The 23,563-nt window shown below is 47.3% G+C and overlaps 1 protein-coding gene across 1 annotated transcript in view; it reads right to left on the bottom strand.

The window, feature by feature from the left end:
* The window catches only part of LOC135391451 (guanylate cyclase 32E-like), a 709,869-nt gene that overhangs the window by 25,569 nt on the left and 660,737 nt on the right, over positions 1-23,563 (bottom strand). The window contains exons 8-16 of the mRNA XM_064621704.1: positions 16,407-16,561; positions 16,246-16,336; positions 11,043-11,115; positions 10,875-10,974; positions 6,330-6,527; positions 4,953-5,057; positions 4,432-4,503; positions 380-551; positions 143-292 (exon numbers count right to left, since the gene is read on the bottom strand). Coding sequence (XP_064477774.1) covers positions 143-292; positions 380-551; positions 4,432-4,503; positions 4,953-5,057; positions 6,330-6,527; positions 10,875-10,974; positions 11,043-11,115; positions 16,246-16,336; positions 16,407-16,561 — 1,116 coding nt within the window. The remainder of the gene's footprint in view (positions 1-142; positions 293-379; positions 552-4,431; positions 4,504-4,952; positions 5,058-6,329; positions 6,528-10,874; positions 10,975-11,042; positions 11,116-16,245; positions 16,337-16,406; positions 16,562-23,563) is intronic.

Raw genomic sequence — 23,563 nt, 5'->3', positions numbered from 1 at the left:
CGTGGACCATTAAGCGTACGTATGGGAGTAGCCGAGACGCTTGTGCCTGACCTACCTACTGAGATATAAACTACGGGAGGTGGTCTAAAGAGGCCTTGACGAGTGGACACATTTGTAATGCCGGCACCGTCTGTGAGCTTACCGGCAGGTGTCAAAGCAGTTCGGCCATATGGTCCTCGCCTTCCTATTATTTCGTACAATATAATACTGAAGGAATATACATCTCCCTTGGCTGTGCCCCATGGAGGAGCATGCGGATCCCTCAGAAGCTCAGGTGCTCTCCACAAGAACCCTACGGACAAATAAAGGTTATGTTTTGTCATTGAACATCTTAGACAGGCGTCTGTATTCAGACGCCAGAATACTACTGGGCACGTACGTTCGCACTCTCTGTCTAGGTCTGCGGCAATCCAAGATACGTCTGCGCCGACCTTCAGCTCGTGCAACCCAAAATCCGCTATTTTGACTACCCAACGACTATCGACAAGACATTTACAGGAACGAAGGTCGCCATGAGACTTTATGGGACTTTCGTGTAAGTAGATCATTCCCTGAAAGTGGTAAACGACTGTTAGAGTGAAATATGTTCTGCGAAAGCTGTTCTCAGTGTGCATATTACAATATGAAAAACGACGCGCCGGTACCTGAATACCCTATTCACATGAGTCACAATCTGCAGACATCGCCAAGACGACACACATCGCGGACAATGAAACGCCGATGAGCAACTCGCTAACAATACGCTGACACAGATTACACACGACTTCGCACGACCTTGCCAAAGCTTTAAACGCTGGTGGAGAAGTCGACATTATTTTTTGTCAATTTCGCTGAGTATTTCATAGGATTCATTGAGTGTCTCACAGCAAGTTATTGTTCAAGTTAAAGCGATTTGTACAAGGAACTAATGTCAACACTTCCTGCGTGGGTAAAGTCCATGGATTGAGAAAACTAGCGACATCTTCGCTTTGCCGCTTGCGACCTTGGGACTTTAATGGCGGCCATAGTATAGGTTTTCATGGTACGGCCGCCATTAAATCTCCAAGATCGCGGCGGCAAAGATCAAGGAATGGCGGTACTTTTCCCAATCCATGACATTAGGTAAAGTGGCCTTGCGGATATCCTGTCGGAAAGCGGGTGCAACTACTGGACGGCTAATTACCTATGAGTAATTATTACTTATTAATTAGATGTTTATCGGAGAAATCCGATATAGCGAAATTGGAGCCAGTCATCACTTAAATGCCCCTTCTTTCTTTCTTTTTTAATATCCTGAAACGAGCACGCACTTTGAGACATAAATCGCTGAATTTTCGTAAGCAAATGAACCGAAACAAAAACCATGCACTTCTCGAGCGCAAAAGGAGCAAAGGGCGTTCGCGTTGGAAGACCACGTAGTTTGTAGCAACGGACCTGAATGGAGCAGGTGCTGATCTGACGGCCAGATGAGCCGTAGGTCATATCGTTTTTTGCGCTGAACAAGTGCGTAGTTCTGGTTGCGTCTCATTTGCATATCAAAATTTGGCGCTTCCAAATTCAAAATGTGGGGATTTTTTGTGAGTGTTATGGTCCTATAGAAGACGAATTAAAAATCGAATAAACCCTCACTAGTTGCATATTTTAAGGCCCATCTCACTCAAAAGCCGCCATTTTCTCCTCAGTGCGCTTTATTTTCAGTTCGCCACACACAGGTGACGCCAGCATACAGAAGAGGATTAGGTCAGCATGGACATGTCACATCGTTGTAGGCAGCGCCGCCTTTGTGATGTGATGTGAGGCAGACACAAGAAAAAATGGCGGGGTTTGTGCGAGATAGGCCTTTGAAAATTCATGGGGCGAGGTTTTGAATGCCCTTTCTGCATGACCATAACGACTGCAAAAAATTCCAATAAAACTTCGGACAAATGGGTATCAGCCTGCGAAGTTTGGGTTCTGTTGTCTTCTGTTGTTACGATGCGATCGAAATGTGTAACGTTTGCAAGACTAACCCTGCAAGTTAAAGACGTTTCGAACTTTCGTCCGTCCTATTTTAGAATATTACGAGACTCTTTGTGGCGCATATGCCTAAACCTATATGCAACATCCTGAGTCTGAAAAACAGCGTTGCGGTTTATTTTCAACTCAGACCGTCGTCAGACGGTTCAGTTACCTCACCCTTCGTGCTAGGAATGATCTAGTGCCTTTAAAATAGTGTAGAAAGACCCACATACTTAAGTTTCTCTCTCAATTAGTCACTGGTCAATGTCGGATACATCAGCGGCACTACATTACTCCACACGGAGGTATATGTCCTAGCTATAGGTTATAGCTATAGTTAGGTACATCTATATGGGTTATAGCTATAGGTCGTAGCTATAGGTATACAGGGTGTTTGCTCTAACGTGTCCAGAAATTATATTTAAAGCGAGCGATAAAAGAAAAGCAAATGGTACTTTTCTGCTACTTGAGTAAGAGACAGGTACTGCTTTACCAGTAGCACCTGTTTCTTAGTCAAGTAGCTGAAAAGTAGCGCCCGTTTCTCTTTTATCGCTCGCTTTAAATAAAATTTCTGGACACGTTAGAGCAAACACCCTGTGTCCTCACGTCCAAGCCATCACAATACACTGAAAGGATTCTAGTGCAGGACTGACTGTTTTAAATATTATGTTTTGCCCTGGAATTATTAAAGACTGGAACTCACTTGCGATGAACAAAGTAACAAAATGCAAGTGAGCTGGCGTATCGGAGATGACACCTTTCCTTGAGCTTGAGGGGACTCCTCTGTCTCCCCGTGTGTTGTCGCCGTCCTCAAGGTCAAGGAAATGCTACCATCAACTCACTACGTCGGCCCAATTCCCTCACTTGTCTCTCACAGCCTTTATGGGTGATAATGTAGATAGAGTAGTGTACTCTGATCCAGAAATGCGTATGTTACTAAAAAGTAACTAAGTTACATTTTCAGTTACCCTGCGGAACTAGTAACAGAGTTACAGTTACTCTTTCTGAAATGAATGTAACTAGTTACAGCTACATCAGTTACCACGTTAAAGTAACTTAGCCACATCACTGTTCCCTTTAACAAAAAAACCCGAATAAATGTAACTTCGAAAACTGTGTTTTCGGACTGGTGCCGTCCTACCATAGATATACAGTGTTATAAACAGAGGACTTTTGATGGGCCTAGACACCACGTTGGTAGTTAGTCTAAGCCAGGAGCCTCAAACTCACATCGAGTGGCTTGTCGCCTTGACATCAGACTACACCATGAGGGGCCGCAAAGAAAAAAAGACCGCAATTACCATAAGACATCCTAATATACCATAAAATAACGCGTACGCGAGTGCACGAGTGGTGTATTGTCTGTCAAGCCGGACGGTATGTACGCAATTCATTACTAAAGAACTACACTTGACAAACGAAGAGAAACATCTGTCTTCGCAACTGGGGTACTCATTTTTTTATTGGGGTATTCAATTAAAAAAAAAGAGCTTGAAAACAATACGTGGTTCTTCAGAAACCATTATGACTGCTCGGGATATATCCTCCTATTTATTGTCGCACAGTATTGTCGTCGTTCCTAACACTTCCAACGTGACAAAGAAATGGCGACGACAGTGGGAGAAAAAAAATCGGATTTGATTCGCACTGGATGGTTTCGGGCATGTTACATTAATATGACTGTAAAGAGTTAAAATACAATAGCCTTCGCACATAGCTGTTCCTTTCTATTTTCACGGGAATGACAACGATGGTTGGAGAGGCTGCTGCTTCTATAAGCTCGTAAGCTGGCTGTTTACTACTTAGTCGTTCGCAGTTGCACTCGAATACCCCGTTGCGGTCGTAACTTGATGTTCATGAGCAGCAGAAGCGCTCACACACGTACGTGCTACCTCATATGGACAAGATCAGCACTGTGCCGTGCATGGATAAAAACAACGCTCGAAAAGCTGTTTTCATTCGTAATCCTTCACTGGATTTTTTTAGCGAACAGTTGCCTTCTGTTCGGCGATCAAAAGTCCACGGGCCACAGAATTGCTGACTGCGAACCGCGGGCCGTGTGTTTGAGGCCCCTGATCTAGGCCGTCCTGGCTGCGTATGAGATGACAAAATTCATGGAATTCCTGGTTGGAAAAGCGGCAGGGCTTTAAAGCTTCGATATAGTGACGCTAGGGAAGTGACGCGTGCCAAATATTGCCATACCTGCGTAACTCAGTTACATTTTACAGTTTCTTGGACTAAATGCGGTAACTATAGTTACCGTTACAAGGTACTTGTAACATAATTACTACCCAAGACTGCTCTAACCGTTCTGTTCAGTGGCGACAGTGCTTGTTTGCATGTTCTTCATGAATTTTAGTGCCCCTGCTATATGAACCCATTTTGAGTCTGCAGTATTAACTAAATAAATAAATAAAAAGTCCCTGCAAGGAAAGCGAATGCTCATGCTCTTACCCGAACAAGGTCTGCTATCAGGGAGGCCACAAATATGTTATCGAGGGTTACGTCTTCGTTTTCCAAAATGTCCTTTGAAAAGAAAGTATATATAAGAAAAATAGGCTGGTTGATAACCAACAGAAAAAGTAGGGCTCGTTGATAACGACTCGATTTAAGTGCTGGCGAAATCTTCTACGGGTAAGGGAATGCAAACAATCTGAGATGCCCAAATCTCCAGAATAAGAGCTGTTCATAAGTGTGTGTCGATGCATTGGTCAGGAACCTCATTTCAGTCATGCTCATTTCTTGTTTTTCTTGAACATAAAGCTATACATTATAATTATCTTGTTTTTAATTAACAGTAATCTGCAATCGAGTTTCACTTCATGGTACTCAAGTTAGCGCTCAGGCGTTCCGATGATTTCTGAGTGTCGTCAAAGGAGTATGTCACATTAATCGCGAGAAATTCGTCAGCAGTCATGGTTCCTTCTTTCGAACACGGGTTCATATATATTTGGAGGGTCTGGAAATAACATTACCATGAGACTTCCCCGAGAGCAGTATTCTGTGATGATGCATATATTTGGAGGATCAATACATGCTCCTATAAAGGCGTTGAGATTGTCGTGCTGCAGATCACGCACCTACGATATAAAGAAAGAGAACATTCCATGCGTAAAGTTACCATGCAAGTTTAAAACAGAAGGTCACGGATTGAAGCGGGGATTCAATAAAATGCTCCCTGTGAGTGGAAAATCTGAAAGGCGACGAATACGTGAAACTGAAACAAGAGTAGTTTACACTGCAATAGCCTTGTAGGCAGTGTATAGGACGTTAGCGGTGTCGCGGCATCTGTAAAGCATACACATGACTGAATTTTGGTGGCCATTTCCCAATAAGGCCGCGTGTTCGACCACACTTCTGGAAGAGGAGGAGATGACCTAAACAGTGTACTAAAGAAGTAAAACTGCAAATATTTTATTGATAATTTATAATGCGTGTCTCAGCACGAGTCTTGAAAGTTCAGCCAGTGAGCGCAACGATCAGGAGGTTAAACGCACTAAAGATTATTGATCAAGCTCAGTGTTGCGTTTTCCTTCGCATCTTTGAATTCCTCGCGTCTGGTAGGGGGAGCGTGCAAAGTGTCCCAGGACGTCGCCGTACGGGAAGTTTCGTGACCGCCACTAGGGTCCGCAGGTGGTGGCCCTGAGGACGTTGAGAAAAACAATGCGTGTCAGACATGCGGCCGGAATATATACCGCCGATAGGTGTGGTTCCGAATTTTTTCAGCACCGAGGCGACCCTGTGTCATTGTGATCCAATGACTCCATTATTCTTCATCCTCATGGCCGGCACTTAGTTAACTAATTTTATGTGAAAGGAGTGGGGTCAGAAAGTGAGTACGGTCAACTGTAATCTGCGCTATCAGATTTAACTAAAACAGATTCGCAATTCATGTTATGGGGGTCTCAATTCAATATTATGATGTTGTGTGGCTGTTGCGTAAGCTTCGTCACAGAGTAACGACGCCTTGATCACATAATGCCAGCTGTGTATGGGTATGTACTGTTGGGGACACGGTTAGCTAAATTCGTCTGTCAGTACTTCGCCGTCTCATATTACCTCTGTTGCGCTTCAAAGGGTTGTGCCAATATTGTACTGAAGGTGGTCCGTTTGCTGCTCGTGTTTATTACTCGAAAGAAATAGTCTTGCAACACTTGGAGATTTGAAATGAGATAAACCAAGGAGTGTTGATTTTAGACAACCGTGTCCCCTACAGTACAAACGGGTATATGTTATTATTTGTGGCTGCAACCTTTTGCTTGTTTCGCAATGCAGGTGTAGGTTCGAGCTCACTAACGTAGAACAGCGGAAATAATGTATGATAGGTTACCACCGATGAAAAGTGAACAGACCGTTTTCAGCTCTTTCTTCATCTTTCGGGTGATGTCAACACGCGCGCGTTTGTGCGGGATGCGCTTCACTGCGTAGAGGCGCCCCCGGTACATTCCAACCTGGCTGTATATGGTGGAATAGCGGAAATCCGCTTCGGGATGCGAAGACAGCGACACTTGCGAAGTTTGTACGAGAGGCTGTTGCATGACGTGGAGTGCCTGTCCACAGATAGAAAACAATCGAAGTTAAACAGCGCTCACACAAAACAGAAAAGAAGAAAATTACAATTTCTAGAAGTACCGACAGATGCTACATTGACCAAGTTATGTATGTCCATTGGTAACTTTAACTTTGCACAGCGTGCTTAGAATCACATGCAAAGGAAGTTACTCTCGTAGACACCACACGAAGGCAGAGGCTACGAGGGCCGTGCTGTCGGTCACACACACGTCAAGGCAGCGGTGCAGGTCCTCCAGCGTCTTTGCTCCTGCTCCAGGACTCCTGGCGGCAGTCAAGGGGCCTTGTAGCGCCGTCAGCAGCAGAGGACGTCAACACCAACATGATGGAGTTTTGAGCTTCGCTCCCCTCGACTTTTTTTGGGTCGGGGGAATGTGGGGAGCTATAGAAGTCTTGTCGCACACCGGCGGAGGGCACTAGCGACACCAACCACTGGAAGCAACTCGGAGTAGGGGTGCGGAACCGCTGGTAAAGACGACTGAAAACACGAGGCGAGCGGGGGAAAAGGGCTCTGTGGTCCACTACGTAGGTGGGAGCTGTTGTCCGTGGCACGTACAATGAATTTCCCGCCCTGCAGGTCAATAAACCTCCTATTTCGGCTTCGACATTTGGCCTTTATGTGTCTTCCCTGTGGGTACTGCGGGCGGGCTTCACCGCGAGCGTGGACTGCAGTCTTGGAACGGAGGCAGTGCATTTCCACATGGTTTACATCATGGACTGCTTAACAGAAAGCTAAATGGCGCTACGAAGAGACATACTCGTAGACAGGAAACAAAGTCACGGATGGTCACACAGGTCTCAGTTGTGCTGTTCCACCCACCCATGCCTTGTAGCCTCATATAATTACTACAGCATGTGTTTAGATACGCAAGATCATCTTCGATAAGGCGGAGTTTGGAACTTTAATTGGAAGTAGAGAAAAATGGCAGATTCAGCATGACACGTTGGGCCACGCTGCTTCAATAAAATGTGGCTACACATACATGGTGTACCACCTAACGTGTCATAACATTCTATTTAAAAATCTACCTGTCTGGACATCATGTCATCACGCTATTTATCTCAGGGGAGATTTTGCCATTACTTCTAGGCACTTTTATCGAATTTAATTCGCGAGAAAGTGAATTTTCCCAATTGAAGTCCGATATTTGCTAAGTAAACCTCTGTTTTTCTTTGTTGTTGTTCTTTTCCTTTCTTTTTCTTTTACAGAAACAGCGGGCGTATGCAGGATTTACCCAATTCTAGCTCAAAATGTATTCATTACTACAAGGGTAATAGTCGGTTAAAAATTGCGGAAACGGATGCAAATTGGAACACCTCACTGAGCGCATACGCCCACTCAGCTCGCACGCTCTCAACATGATTAGCAACCCAAGTGATCACCTATTTAACAAGTTATTCAAAACTGATCACTTAGATATTGCTATTGAAACGGAAGATCATCGCCTACTAACGACACGGAATTGTCTCTAGTTGATCCCCGCAGTCGTTGCGCAGGGACATGTTTGGCGCATCGTTTATCTCTTTGTCTTTGTCCATAGGCCCACGATGAAGCAAGGTGTGAAGCAGTGAGAGGCCTTTCTCTTGGTCGTTCCATGACCACCTTTCGTACCAAAACGCAGCACACATAACCGGTGTTATACTCTACCAGCCTCTCGTGAACCCGCAGCCATGTGGGCTGATACCATGCTGCGAGCAGTGTTGGCAGTGAACCCGTCATGAGTTCGCGAGCTGCGCCGCGTCCCAGCTCTCCACGCCTTAATGCGCTGCAACAACGCCACCTATATACAGAAAGCATGCTCATTGCCTCCTCTCCCTCCTTCGCTACGTGGACATTAAGAGTCAAAATTCGTCTGGTACTGCGATTCACCGTTCTGCGAATTCGAGAACCCGCAAATGACTGCAGCTCACCTGGAACCTGCAGACCTAAATATTTAGACAAAAAGTGCAAGATGCTTCCAAGCAAACCAGTTTTGAGAAACACTGAGACTGGTGTGCGCTTTATTTCCAAGTTTTCCCATTTAGTACACGGGGACGTTCAATCACAACTCGGAGACGACGGTGGGTCGTCTTCATGGCCACGACCGCTGAAAGCAAGTTCGTGATTGGCTGCCGCCGTTGAAAACACGGTCCTGATTTACTGACTCTTAATTGTTACGTCATGTCGACGAACGAGCAGACTTTCTGTATCCAGGCGGTGTTGGCTACGCACACTCTGCTTTCAGTCGCGCGACCTATCGCCGCTGAGGGCTACAAATCAGTTTATCAGGGCTACAAATCGCTCACACCGCACAGAAAGGCCTGGGGGTGCCACAATAATGCTAGCATTTACATTGTTTATGTGGTGTCTAGGTGGAATACTTCGACGAGTCGAGGGGTCACCGATTGTCTATTCCAGTACCTCCGAAACTGGTCGTGACCCCCAGGGTGGTCGCGGCAGGTTCAGTGTGAGGTCGCTAAAGCGGCTCAGGAACCTGAAAGAGCGACATCAAGAGTTTCCGCTGAAGCCGCTTCCCGAATTTTGGGTAGGGTTGCCAAGAAACTACACGTTCTTCATAACTAGAGTCATGAGGATCCTTTTTCCCTTTGCCACGACATACTTTTGCTAACTTGGCTTACCGCTGTGGTGTCGACAAACACAAGGTACGGGCCGCAGCTCAACATCGAGCCAGAACGGAGAGTTGCTGTGTCCAAACTCCGCCCTCGTTTTGACAAACAGTGCTCTAACAAACGAGCTCACTTCAGTCACTAGGTGCAGTCATTCCTGCTGGTATACGTTTTTTTTAATTTTTTGCGATGGTTCCTAGCCCGGCTGATTCTCTCTGACTTCGTGTCAAATCAGATGTCAGCGTCCATTTTGTATAACGGTCACGACGTTATATATACTTTTGATGGATCGCAAAAAGCAGATTTCGTGAAGCACTTGTCATTTCCATAGTAACCTTAAATGTTGTGACCTGTTTGTAGCCATGACATGTCCTGCTCGTCCAGTAGGATTTATCAACATTTTCACTTTTTTGTTGTTGAGCCATGAAACAAGAACAATGTGTGTATTTGACATCAATTCCTTCAGTCTTGCTTTTATTCACTCCTGGCACTGTATTTCACGTTTTCTTTTCTTTCATTCGCGCATCAACTCTGTTAATGCCAGGATTGCCAGCCCTTGTTCTATTAGTGTCAGTCACTGTGCGCGCGTTACATGCTGTCATGTTGGCCTACCACAATCAGCTGTGGTGAGAGTGAGTTTGAAAAGGATGTTTTGATATTGACAGGAAACAAATAACCCTAGCTGCTTTGGTCACCGCATAACTGAATACGAACCTTGGTTCCTCAATTTTCCCCGAAACAGGAGGGGGCGGTTCTGTTTATTATGAGAGAGGGAACATTAGCAGAGTGCACATCGACGGCTTTACTGCTACTGTCTGCTATCGGCTTCGAGGGTAATGGCAGAAGAAGTTTTGAACTTTGGATTGTGTTAAGTTTGTATAGTGTACTCTGATGGGAGCTCCTCCCGTTCCTTCTTTCAACTGGTAAGGGTGTATATGAAGATAAGCCTTCCACATGACAGGAATGTCTCCTGCCCTATCCTGTTATTCAATAGCCCCACTGATTGTTCTTGACAGGAACACTACCAAGAACTGTCGTGATATTCTGAAGGACCACGTGCACCAAATGATCCGTGGATAGTACCAGAATGTGGTGCCATGCATCATGTTTACAACGCACCAGCACGCACAGGACGATTGGTGACTCTATAGCTTGACAACAACAACAATAAATGATGACGATGAGATGGGGTGTTCACCGCGCCAGTGCGGTACCCTACCCCATTGCACGTGGGACATTATATGAAGATGATGAAGCTCGTCAAGCATGAAAGCGAAGTTGCGCATTTCCCACGCCCTGTGCGGTACTTCGACCTGAACTTCACGCAACCAAGCTGGGGTCTTTTCGAGGACCGAGTGAGGAATCATTTTCCTCTACAAGCGACCACGAGGGATCTTGCCACCGGTCTGCAAGAACAGCAGCTGCAAGTGTTTTTAGACACTGTGTATAACTTGTGGTCGTTTTCCCCTGCACCCACGGGTGCTATCCTAGCAGCACAAGTATGCAAAGTTTCGAGGCTCTACAGCATACTAACAAGTACTTGTACCCTAAAACGGGGTGTTCTGTTTGCGCTGTCCAACTGCTGTAGTTGTTGTGATTTAGTGGGGACGTCGTTTGTTTCGTAGCTGCTTCCCTCGACGAAGAGAAATCGCCCGCCTTGATTCATAAAAAAATATTCAATTCTTCGTATTACCCTCCCTTCCTTTTAGAAAACATCATACTTTGGTCGTCTTGTTAGTAGGCGTAAACTCGTTGATTTGAATTTCCTTAAAATCGATCTTCCACAGTAGACTGTCAAGTGCTTGCTCGTATGCCCAGTACCTGCATAGAGTAGTTATTTTCCATCAAAGTTTCTATTCGGGAATGAATTCGATTGCCTTCCAACTTACCGGTAGCCAATGAAAGCAACAATGGAAAGCAGTGCTACTGTTCCTCCAGAGATAGCTAGAATAATCTTCCACACTGCGCAAGAAAAGATACCATATGAATTCCGTCATACCACTTTTCAAATCGTATTGTCGATTAATGAACCTGTGGATAGCGAGCGGAATGCATGACACGCGAGCTCCAGGTACCATCCACGATTAGCACGCGAGCAATGAGACAACTTTGCATGTCAGAGCACTATACTTGCTGAATAGTGTTGTATGGAATATTTTTCAGGCGCCTGTACGCCAGCACGTGTTACCAGCTTGCGAACGTAACGCGATGCGTCACGCAGCGCCGAACAACTTTGTCCGTATAGTGCATGTATCATGTATACGCCATTTAGTAGGGATATCAATAGTTCTTACAATATTCATTGCAGGGTTGCTGCACAGCTTTTCGCAAATATACGTTTTCCCATCTGTGACGTATGTGAAATAACACTGTTCCGTTCGAGAAGCAGCAGAAGTCAGGGTGACAATTTTGGTGTTCGTCGAATGTTAAGCAGCTCATTGACAATATTGCTCGCTACCGCTACCGCTAGTTTCTTCGGAATGTGCATCGTTTAACTGTGAAACGTGTCTGCATTGGGTAGCTTCTAGTTTTTTGGGTAAAACGGTGCTCATTTTCTTACTCGTATTTGCAGGCATAGGTACCACTGATCAGTGTACGGAACCAATGGCATTGTGACCTGTTGCATCTTGCAGAAGCTAAGACTTTCTCACATAAGACAGCATTACATCACTAACGACTTGTGCTCAGTGTACTGTGTGTAGCTTGTGGCCCACACATTCACTACACAAATATTACTTATCTCTGGCTGAGGAAGAATTCGCCTGGGGAGGACAGGTGGGTGGGCGTGGAGACGAGACAGGCACGCCTCGAACCTTCGCCGGAAGTATAGTCGGTTCGTACTCTAATAGGTGAGGTAGTCGTAGAGCAACAGATCCACTTTCGCAGAGCCACATGCTTGGTGTGGGATAACTTCTGGGGCAGCATCGACGCGCGCTCTTCGAAATCACGCACTCGATAATTGTTCAATGTCGTACTACAACCCTTTTAAAGGTACACTGAGGTGACACCCTTTTTTTTTTTTCTGTCGTTTTTCGGTGCCGAGTTTTCTCTAAAGAATAAAATGAGTTCCCGCGAAACAGCGATGAGCGTACGTGACATACAGAGCGAGCACGATGGTTCTGTTCCGCACACCTTTGAAAAATTCTTCTCCTCGTGAAAAGAGCGCATCACAGAACGAGAGGACGTCGTGACGAGTAACGTAAAGCGGCACAGCTCAAGCATGTATAAACGCCGCGTGAGCTGCGAAGAAAAAAAACAAAGAAACAAGGTGCGTGGGTCGGGTACACAAAGAGCTCGTGCGACGGAATCTGTCGTATCTCCGTCGTACGGGAAAGTTACGACGAAGTGTAGATTCACGAAGGGCGCGCGTCGCAAAATCTTCGCAGCTTACGGCGGAATCCTGCGAGAGCTCCCGAGCAGTCTTACGAAGAAATATGGCGGCGTTATTTGGCAGCGGTGGATTTGGAGACGGCAAACAAAGACTCCGTAATACGCGCCAACGCATTGCACTTAGCCACATAACCTTCGAGACCATCTCCGAAGTGACACTGAGGCACTTTTTTGCTTGGTAATCTTCAACAAATGCTTCAACTTTGTGCTCCGTAAAATCGGGTCGCAGGGGTTTTTAAAGCATCCCCTACACCCCGCTAAGACACCGCCAATACCCCTCCACATTGTCTGCAAGAAAGGCAAAAGAAGCCATAAAAGCTGCAAAACTGAGTGCCACACACCGCTTACAAAACACCCTCACCCACCCCCTCCCCGAGACGAACTTACTGGGAATATATTTGCTGTGTCATCGAACGCGTTTCTCCTGTGATTGCATGGCATTCATTATGGCTACCGAAAGACCGAGAACACGTGCAGTAACAAAACATTTGGGGACGAACAACTTCGTCTTCTTCTAATGGGAAGACTCTTATTGATGCGATTACAAATTTTCGTCATCGTTACCATAGCGAAAGCATAGTCTCGCACCCTTTGGCTGTTTCTCTCCGAGGTGCACGTGACAGGAAGCGAGCAACTTCCTCTCCCTCGTCAAAGGGGGTACCCTCTCCACTACGATAGCTTTGTGAATCGCGCTTAGGACGCCGTCGTACGCGCGTCGCAGGCTACGACGTCTTAGCGCATCTTAGCGTAACATACGATCGCGTTTGGGAATCCGACCCCGGAGCCTCCAATGGGATTGTTTTTTTGCAGTAGTTTCCAGAAGGGGCTCACCTCACTTTAGTGAGGTCAGGTCAGTTTGGGTTTCACAGATTGGGGGGGTCTGCCCCCCCCCCCCCCCCCAGGCACGGACTAGGCGGTGCGGGCATGAGACTGTGCCGCCGGTTAGGTCAGAAGGTCCTCACTAAAGAGGGGTCCCCTTCTGGAAGCTACCTCGAGAAACATCTCCCGCCTCCATACGTCACGCGAGAATCGTGCCGGGCGTCTGCGTCTCCGTCTTTTTTTTTTTTTTTGTAAATTCGATTGCACAGCCATAACGCGCACAGCGACAGCTTGACAGATGAGGCTAGATTTCCAGCGACGTTAAATGTCACCTTATTGCTTCTTTAAGGCGAAACTCCACATGTGTAAGTCACATGAAAGCTGGTTTGGTATACACAGTATTGAATTCAGGATTTTTTCTTTTAAAATATTGCTTTACGCTTCAAGGCTTTCGATTGTAGCCGAACAGTGATATAATTTTACCGTCGCTTTCAACCCTCTAAGGTTGCGTGAATAAGCCTAGATAAAGCCCATGCTCCAGAAGGTTGGACAATTTGCCAAGAAATTACTCAGGAAATGTTAGGCGTATATACCATAAGGACCACGAAGTCACCCTAACCATGTGTCTGACGCATATTTGGCATTGTCGCATTATGTCTTTCTGAAGTCGTGAACGGGTGCTCCAAAAACGCAGTGTACTGTCTATTAACACTTACAGATATGGTTGTTAAAGTATCTACGTACTTAGTATTATTTGCAGCTCGTTTTTTCTCTTTCGTGAATTTCTAGAACGCGTCGTTTTCAAGCGACAGGTGCACACATACCGCCGTATTCTTGAACAAGCCTCGACTCGACGCTCCGCCTCGACTCCAACGAGTGGAGGAAAGTGGCGCTGCTCCACTCGAAGAGCCCATGCGTTTCATGAACCCGCTTCGGGCATTCCTCCGTCAAGGCGCTCCTCCAGAAACCGTCCTCGAATAAAGTTGTAGTCTCGTCCTCAGCCGTCTTTTGGGACCACTCGAAAATGTTAATTATCGTGCTTAAAACACACTTATGGCATGAAAAATAAATGTAATTATTTACTTTATTTCGACCTACGTGCATTACAAATACAAACACATAGGTCTGCAAGTGTTTGAAGAAGGGTGCAGGTGTTTCGAACAGGGAAACAGACTGATAGGTTTCCTAGTTTTCTGGTGTGGCAATTACAACCACAACGGCAGCAGCTAGCTAAATGGCATGGTCACCTCGTATCAAATAATATGAAAGATGATGTCACTGCTTGTCGCTCTTCTATTATGTTACAATATGTGGCGTGAATGACTGTTTGTTAGCGGATGGGTACGCTTACCCAACGCCTTGAGGGTAGCTATAAACAATCAATCAAACAAAACAGATTTTACAACGACATCCCAGCAAAGAATCGGGGAGACCATTCTTGGGGAGTCACCGCGAGCATGTCGTATACGAACTTTTATGGCCCTCAATCGCGCTCTGCCTAAACGGTGGAGCCTGTTACCCCACCCAACAAACGGAATTCGTACTATTGGAACAACAACTGCAAAAAAAGAAAGAAAAAAGAAAACGAGTGAAAAAAAAAACATGAATGGAAGATTTGTTGAGCCGTTTCGGTGATAGCTGGAGCAGGGGTTGGGCCAGCTTGATACAGCATAAAGATTACGGAAAAACATTGAGGAGGCAGATCTGATGTTTATTTCTTTTAGATGTCCAGTCAATGCACTGTTTCTTTTTTTGCACCACTTTTTGCGTGAAAACATCCTTAAAACACACCTTTTTGTGCTAAATAGCGCGACAGAAGGAAAATTTATTACACCTTGTCTTGAAAAGTGCGTTTGCGAGAAGGTGTGGGATTTTCTCTACAACGCGGCACACCGCGTCGTTTCTGACACATTCACAATGTCTCCCGTGGCAGTTCGAAAAGTCCTAACGCCATAAAATCACATGTCGACGGGCAGCTGTAGCACAGGAGGTAGAGGCAGCCCACGATTGCACACATTTTCCTCCACTGGCAATGTATCCGAAAGGCTTCGTACGGTTTTCTTCATGAAGCGGTACCGTATCCCATATGCGGAACTCGTGATCATCAAAATGGTCAAAAGGAGTTTGATGGCCCCTTATTGAACGTTGTCGCTCAGTGGTAATGTTCTCAGCACCCAGTTAAATGCCATCGTGGCACAAAACGCAGTCGATGGACGCAGCGAACGACCCGTCTTCCGCCATGACACCAGCCAAACTCGAGTTGAGGAGCGTTCTCGAGGTAGCACCGATGTTACCTCGAGATTTTGGAGGAATACACGGAGGAATTCCTCAACTCGAGGGGCGTTTCGAGTCAAGGTCGATTTATGAAGCGCAAAACCGCCCTCGAGGAGCAGCTCGAGTCGAGTTTCGAGTCGAGGCTCGTTCAAGAATACGGCGGATAGCTTTGATTGCTGCATTACAGTTATCGCTGCATTGCTGCTGTAGCAGTTGTTTAAACGATATTTCCCAGTTGGAACGCTAAGAGTTTGAGGCAACAACCCAGTTGGTGAAATATGGAAGTCTGTGCATCCCACAGACAAATTGTGCGTACCTTGGAAACGCGGCTGCCCACAGAGCGTTATTTTTTTTTTTTTTTTCAAAGCTTGTATTATCTTATTTTCAAGGCTACGAGGCGACATAATTCGACACATCCATATACAGGATGAAACACAAAAGTACAACTAAGAGCGCCGCGTTCATGCTCAATTCTTCATAATTACATCGCGATAGCTACATTCCTAATACCCCGAACGAACTAGCAGGAGCTGAAAGGGCAGAGCTCGGAACCTCCTTAAAAAATTCAATCCAACAGACAGCCCAAGGTCAAAACCAAATGGGACTCACATACGCATTTTTCGTTCCGAAACCCGCAGGGAGGCTCGTCAACAGGTGGTCCGTCTCCTACCCAGCCGATATCGTAAAGGAGCTTCAAGACCTACAAAGAAAATACAAACATATGTCTTCGGAAGATACTCGTTTCATGAACCGGAAAGTCTTTCGGGTACCGGCAAGTCTGAGCTGTTTTCCGGTAGCTGAAACATGCCGACAGGAAAGAGGCCATACTCTCCCGGTGATCCATCTATTTCTTTACGGGCAATAAGAGTGTAGTTGCCTTCCGCGTTGCCCTTCTCATCCATGCGCACCATATATCCCATAGCACCTGCGACAAGTTACATGAATGTGTAAGTGAGATTTATGCTGGCAGGAAACACGTATAGTCAGCCTTCCCGAACACTTAATTATTTAATTGCAGTATCTTTGAACAAAAGCCGTTCAACTAGACAGTTGTTCTGTTGGCTCCCAAACCAAGATAGAGCAGCATATTGGGCGTCTCGATCTCACGTTTGTGTTAAACTCATCGTTCTTTATATACAAAAAGAGCTTCAACTGAAGTCCTTTATCCCGAGCTCCTTTTCTGAGCAAGACACTCATGTTATAGTTTTCTCAATTTATTGTCGTTTTTCAGAAAACATATGAACCTTCGAGGTAAACAATATTGTCACGTTGTAGTTTTTTGAATGGAGATTCCTACTGCTGGCTGGTGGTGTGTAACGCTCCTTCTGGGCGGCGGAATTTCGCATGCCGGTGTACAAATGCCCGTGACTTTTGCGAAGACGTTTTCGGCTGAAGAGACCGATGTTGCAGAAGGTTTCGCCCTTACTAGTTGTTGCTAGCAATAGAAGATATGTAAAATGTAAGGCCTCCCGTACACACCAGCGAATACGCCGGCCACCTTTGTTATGTCGATAACTGTGAAGGAAGCTCTAGGCGCGAAGCATTCAAAACATACACAGTGCGGTACGGGAAATTCTTACCCAATAGAATGTAGCATAATGATCACGTATACAGTTGTTCACAAAACAACGCGACGTTCAAATATCGAGCAACAACTAGCAATGAACATGGCGTGTCTTAAACCACACGCGCGAAGCATATGCACCGTGCCCGCCTAACTTCGTTTGTCGCATAGCCCCTCTGCATGTTGGGTCTAGTTTTTCCTTATGTAAACATGTAATTCTTCTTCTTAGTTGCAATACGATTCACGTACTTTGAAGGCATTGCTACAGTGGTAAGCCGTACACTGATGAAGATCAAAGTGTATGGATAGTGTATAGCTCGAGAGTAGGGTGCCGTCGACGCACATAGGCAGTGGAGTGCAGCTGTAGCTTCCACAGTTTCGCCACGAAACCCACAGCCCCTTTCGGCCACGTGATCATCCTTAGCGAATCGCGACGGCAGGGCCGAATCTAGCGCCAAAAAGCGCGCACTGATTTGATCGAAGTACGCGTGTGCGCTGCGTGCTCTCTCCTATACCCTCTCCCTCGGATTCGCCCCCCCCCCCGGTTTCCGGCGCTCCGCCAGGCCATCTGCTAATATTATCGGGAAACAGAATATGCAATCCAGAAGACGAAGGAGTGCACATGTATGAATTTATTGACGCTGAAAACATATTGTTAAGGAGCTTGTGAACAGCTGGCGCCAGACAGATAGCAGACCAAAAGAATGGTGTATTTGCAGGCGCGTTTCTCACGCTTAGTCTGCCACGTCGTCTCCTCACATTACTCCCCCCCCCCCCCCCCCCGATGGCTGGTCCTCATGGCTGATGAAAGGGCGGAGGACGTGGGCAGTCTGCACCGCAGGTGTTCTGCGATAGTTTACACGGATAGTTTACGGAGATGCGGCTGACAACTTTATGAGGGCCGGTGTATCGTGGAAGTTTCTTGGAAGAAGTGGAGTTTCTCAGAGCGTCCGACGCGACGAGTAGCCAGACCATATCACCGGGAGCGTAGGAAGCTCATCGATGCGACGCATTATAACGGGTAGATTGGTGTTGTTGGGATTCTAAGGTGCGCAGCCGCTTCAGCTGACGCGCGTCTTCGGCGTTGCAAACAGCCGCGGCGGACACTGGATCTAGATGGTCTAGACCGGATGAGAAGGCAGTCCAGTAGAGACGACGATTCACGGCCGTAGAGCAGAAAGGAAGGGAAGAACCCCGTTGTGGCCCGACAAGCGGTATTATAAGCGTAGGCGATATACGGTAGAACGACGTCCCAATTTTTATGGTCCGCCGTGACGTATCATTTCGGCAAGTGTGCGATTGAGACGTTCGGTAAGACCATTTGTTTGAGGGTGGTGCGGCGTGGCAGTGCTGTGGACGGCGTTGCTGAGTCGAAGTACATTTCGGATAGTTTCTGAAAGGAACGCTGCGCCACTGTCGCTTATCAAGGTTTGGGGCGCACCATGCCGCAGGATGATACGCTCGAGCAGAAAGGACGCGACATCGGCTGCCGTGCCGGAGGCTGTCGCTCGTGTCTCCGCACAACGCGTGAGGTAGTCAACAGATGCGATCACCCATCTGTTCCCGGCTGATGACAACGAAAAAGGGCCAAGCATGTCGATGCAGATACGTTGGAACGGCGCTTCTGCGGGGGAATGGGGCGCAGTAGACCGGCAGGAGAAGTGGTCGATGGCTTCCTTTTCTGGCACGGAACGCAGGATCTGACGTATTTGGAGGTAGAACGATACATTCCCCGCCAAAAGAACCGGTTGCGAAGGTTGACCAGAAGCAGGGTCGTCGTGACAGGTGGCAGTAACTTCGCGCTGAAGTGAAGGAGGAATGACTAGCAACCACTGTTCCCCATGCGATTGAAAATTCTGCCTGTATAGGATGCCACTACGTAGGGTAAACAGTTTGGCTTTCCGCAAGACAGGGACTGCGTTCGAGGAAAGTTCGTTGAAAATGTCAACAGGTGCAGGATCTTGGCGTTGTTGGTGTCCAATATCAGAAAATTCGAGCGCTCCGAGAGTGGGCGATGGGCCCGCAGAGGCCGGTGCTGGGTGCCGTGACAAGCTGTCAGCGTCCAATGTGCCTTTCCCGACTTGTAGTGGATGGTGAGATGCTACTCTTGCAGCTTTGATGCCCATCGGCCAGGGTCGGGCCCATCGGTCGGGTTTTTCATGTTGGTCAACCAACACAACGCATGATGGTCCGTGATGACGCGAAACGGGCGGCCGTAAACGTACACTCTTAGAAATGACCTTCACCACATAGCACGCTCCTAGCCAACCATCATCCCGAATGACAACGTTCTCGCCCCTGATTTGTTGAAAACGGGAGGAGGAGCCTATTTTGTGCCGTGCATAATGGGCACAAAATAGGCTCCTCCTCCCGTTTTCAACAAATCAGGGGCGAGAGCGTTGTCAATCGGGATGGTGGTTGGCTAGGAGCGTGCTATGTGGTGAAGTTCATTTCTAAGAGTGTAGGGACGAAACTTTCCCAATTCCCAAACCACTGCCAAGCATTCTTTTTCAGTGATGGTGTAATTGCGTTCGCAATCAGTCAGCGTACGGCTGGCTTACGCGATTACTCGCTCTTGGCTATTCACGGACTGAATCAGAACGGTCCCAATGCCATGTCCACTAACATCGATATGAACTTCAGTGGGCGCACCTTCCACAAAGTGGCCAAGAGCTGGTGGAGAGCTAAGCAAGGCCTTGAGGGATAAAAACGCGTCTTCTTGGTCCGAACTCCACACGAAGGCAGTGTCTTTCTTTAGCAAGCGCTGGAGAGGCTCAGCAATGTGGGCGAATCCCTTGATGAAGCGCCTGAAGTACGAACAGAGCCCAAGAAATGACGGTAGAGACTTCTGGTTCTCAGGACTGGGAAATTGTTGGACGGCAATCTTGACGGGATCAAGGTGAATGCCGTCTTTGTCAACAACGTGACCTAATATTTTGAATTTGTGTCCACCAAATGTGCATTTTTTTTTTTTTTTTTTTGCGTTCAGTTGGAGTCCGGTTTCACGAAAGCATTCCAGTACAGCTCTTAAACGCTAGATATGCCCACCTATGCTTTCAGAGAAGACCACGACATCGTCAAGGTAACAGAGACAAAACGTCCACCGAAAGGAGCGAACAAGCATGCCCATCATTCGCTGGAACGTCGCAGGGGCATTGCAGAGTCCGAACGGTATGACGCGAAACTCGTACAATCCACCGGGAGTCACAAAAGCGGTCTTTTCGCGATCATGTTCGTCCACGGCAATCTGCCAGTAACCCGACCTAAGATCCATTGAAGAGAAATATCGGGCACCATGCAAGGAATCCAAGGTATCATCAATGCGTGGAAGAGGGTACACATCCTTGACGGTGACACTGTTTAGTTTCCTGTAGTCAACGCAGAATCTCCATGTGCCACCTTTCTTTCGCACAAGAACCACCGGGGATGACCATGGGCTGCAGGATTCTTGGATTATGCCTTTACTGAGCATGTCGCGTACGTGGTCTTGTATAACCCGACGTTCGCTCTGAAACACACGATAGGGTCGGCTGTGGTCAGGTGGGGAGTTCTCAGTGTGTATGGTGTGCATCATCGTGGTACAGCAACCCAGGGGCACACCGCTCACATCGAAAAGGTCGGAGAAGTTGCAAAGCAGGTCTACAAATCGCGCTTGCTACCTGGAGAGATACCCCGTGCCGTGCTCAATGTCGAAAGAGCCAGCGCAGAAAGAGACAGAGTGCCAAAGGAGAACGTGCCAACGCAAGTTCCCGGAGCGAGGAAACGGTCTTCGTGGGAAGAATTCGTGATCCATAGCGTACTACGGCCATTTTCCGCACTAATCACAGAGGATGGTGAACACAGAGATGTTTGAAGGAGTAAAAGTTCTTTCTTCCTCTCCACGATGTGCGGGATGTGTTCCTTGAGATCGGGACTGGTTTCCAAAAAGGATGTCTGACGAGGTAGATGGCATAAACAGCAACAAGGTTTAATATGGTACAATATATACAAGGCTTACAGTTGGCTGGACATGAACCCGGCGGGGTTGGACAGTGATACAAGGTCCCAGATTTTCCTGTAGCAATGGTCCCCGCTCGAGCTACTCAAAAATAGCCTGCGCCCGCTTTTATGGGGCAAAAATGACCACTGCCCACTCCAGTCAGGGCCCAATCAAGGCACTCCACAGAAACGGAAACTAAGTACCTAACTGGTGAAGTTAACAATGTTGCTCACGTGAAAAGTCACGTGTTAGCTTCGTCTAAATCCTAAACTCCTGTCCGCCATCTTGAACTTGTCGTAGTTTCACTAGTGTTCTTGGCTCAAGGGATTATTCAAAGCTGACAACAAAGCAGGAAGGCCAAGTGCGTCTCTCGCGTCCGTTTTCCCCTTTCTGTTAGAGGAATGTGTGACGAACATCAAGGACAATGTACCACTGCTCGACAGCGAGATGGCAAAGTGAAAATAAAAATAACAAGCCGTTTGCAATTACAACCCTTACAACCCCCAACCAAGTTCTTGTACCACAAGGAACCAAATAATTGCAAATAAACCGAAAAATGCGATTCCCTTACAAAAAGGGTATACACCATAGTTGAAAGTTGTCACAGGCCAATTGTCACAAGCAGGTCAATAGCACAGGTAAGCAGATCGATGAGCCCAAAGAGCTCTTCCTTTCTGTTGGCTGCCTTTTTACCAGTAATATATGCAACAATGTCACAATGGGCGGCGCACGTGCCACCGTCTAGTCCACGTCTACGGCGGTGACAAAACAGACCAGGAAACATTTTCACGCAGTCATGAAGGTGAGGGTCAATGGCCCTGACATCGTTCCTGACCTAGCCCTATCCTTACTCAAACTTCGGACGCGATAACGCGTCTGCGTTCTCGTGGGCGCTTCCGTTCCGGTGAACAACGTTCACGTTATAACGCTGAAGCGCTAGAGCCCAATGCGCGAGTTTTGATCCTTAGGGCGTCGTGCAGGTGAAGTAGACAAGTGGGTTGTGGTCGGATACCACTGTTACCTGAGCCCCATTTACCCAATTGTCAAATTTCTGTAGCGCCCAGATGACCGCGAACGCCTCACGCTCTATCGCCGCCCAACGAGCCTGCGTATCAGAGAATCTGTGGCTAGCGAAAGAGATCGACAGTTCTTTTCATTGATCATCAATTTGGGATAGACACGCGCCAGCTGCTACTGCCGAAGCGTTTAGTGAAGACCCAGTGGTCTTTAGTGGTCTTTCAGGGTCCGGGGTTGACATAGCCACCGCTTCTACCAAACTAGCCTTCAGGGACTGCAACGATGCTTCGGCCTCCTCGTTCCACGGTACTTTGTTCGGGATTCTTTTCCCAGTCAATCGGGTTAGTTGACTCACGATCTCCGCGTAGTCTTTTACATATTCCCTGTAACGAGACTGTGAGACGAACATCAGGGACAACGTACCACTGCTCGACAGCGACATGGCAAAGTGAAATTAAAAATAGCAAGCCCTTTGCAATTACAACCCTTACAGAAGGAGAATATCCGTCTTGTAGGAGAACATACATTCTACAGAGGGAAGCGTAGTTTCTACTTTCACATGTATCGCTGCCATTGTATGTGCAGGAACCATGCAGGCCTTTAGAGCAGACACGGGAACAACCGTGGGGACGTCACCAGTGTCGCAAGATGTGTCAGCCGCAATATCTAGTATTTTCCGGGAACAGTCTATGAGAGCTTCAGTGGAGGTCAGAAAGCCCCCACCCAGCACGACGTCAGATATGCACAGTGACAGTACCAGGAAACCAATCACATGCAGCCGCGCCCCAATGGTTATTCTTCCAGTGCAGTATCCAGCGGTTGAACAGCTCTACAATCACCACGTTTTACACAATGCTCTGCCGCAATTGGGGTCAACACTTTCCGCAGTCGTTGTCGCAATGATTCCGAGATGCAAGATATCGTAGCTCCTGTATCAACAAGCCCTTCCAATTTTCAGCCGTCAAAGTCCAACGTCACGTAATTGTCAGCAAGTGGGGGATTCCGAGAACGTGTCCAGTTCGCAACCTGACCCCCAACAGTGTCACAGGCTGCGCAGCCTAGTTTGGAGGAGCGAACGTTTTCGGCGTAGTTTCGTGAAGAGGTGACCTGCACCTGCGTCGAGGGTGAGGGGAAGGCGATCGTGGTAGCTTCCTCCTAGGGTGTCCCTCGTAGTCCGGTGCATCGGCTAGACCGTCAGAGTCAGAGCGAGTGTTATTGTAAAAAGGCGTGCTCCATCCAGGCCCGAACGGCGGTGGATACGGAGACGAATATCGTTGCGTGTTGTATACATTGGAGGAGGCGTAATATAACGGTCCCTGCGGGAGTCTTCCCGTCGACGGACGCAGTAGCGAGCAATGTGGCCCGGC

Source organism: Ornithodoros turicata, chromosome 4 (genome assembly GCF_037126465.1).
Source record: "Ornithodoros turicata isolate Travis chromosome 4, ASM3712646v1, whole genome shotgun sequence".
Lineage (NCBI taxonomy): Eukaryota > Metazoa > Arthropoda > Arachnida > Ixodida > Argasidae > Ornithodoros > Ornithodoros turicata.
Note: the sequence above shows the minus strand (reverse complement) of the source record. Positions and strands in the feature narration are given on the sequence as shown.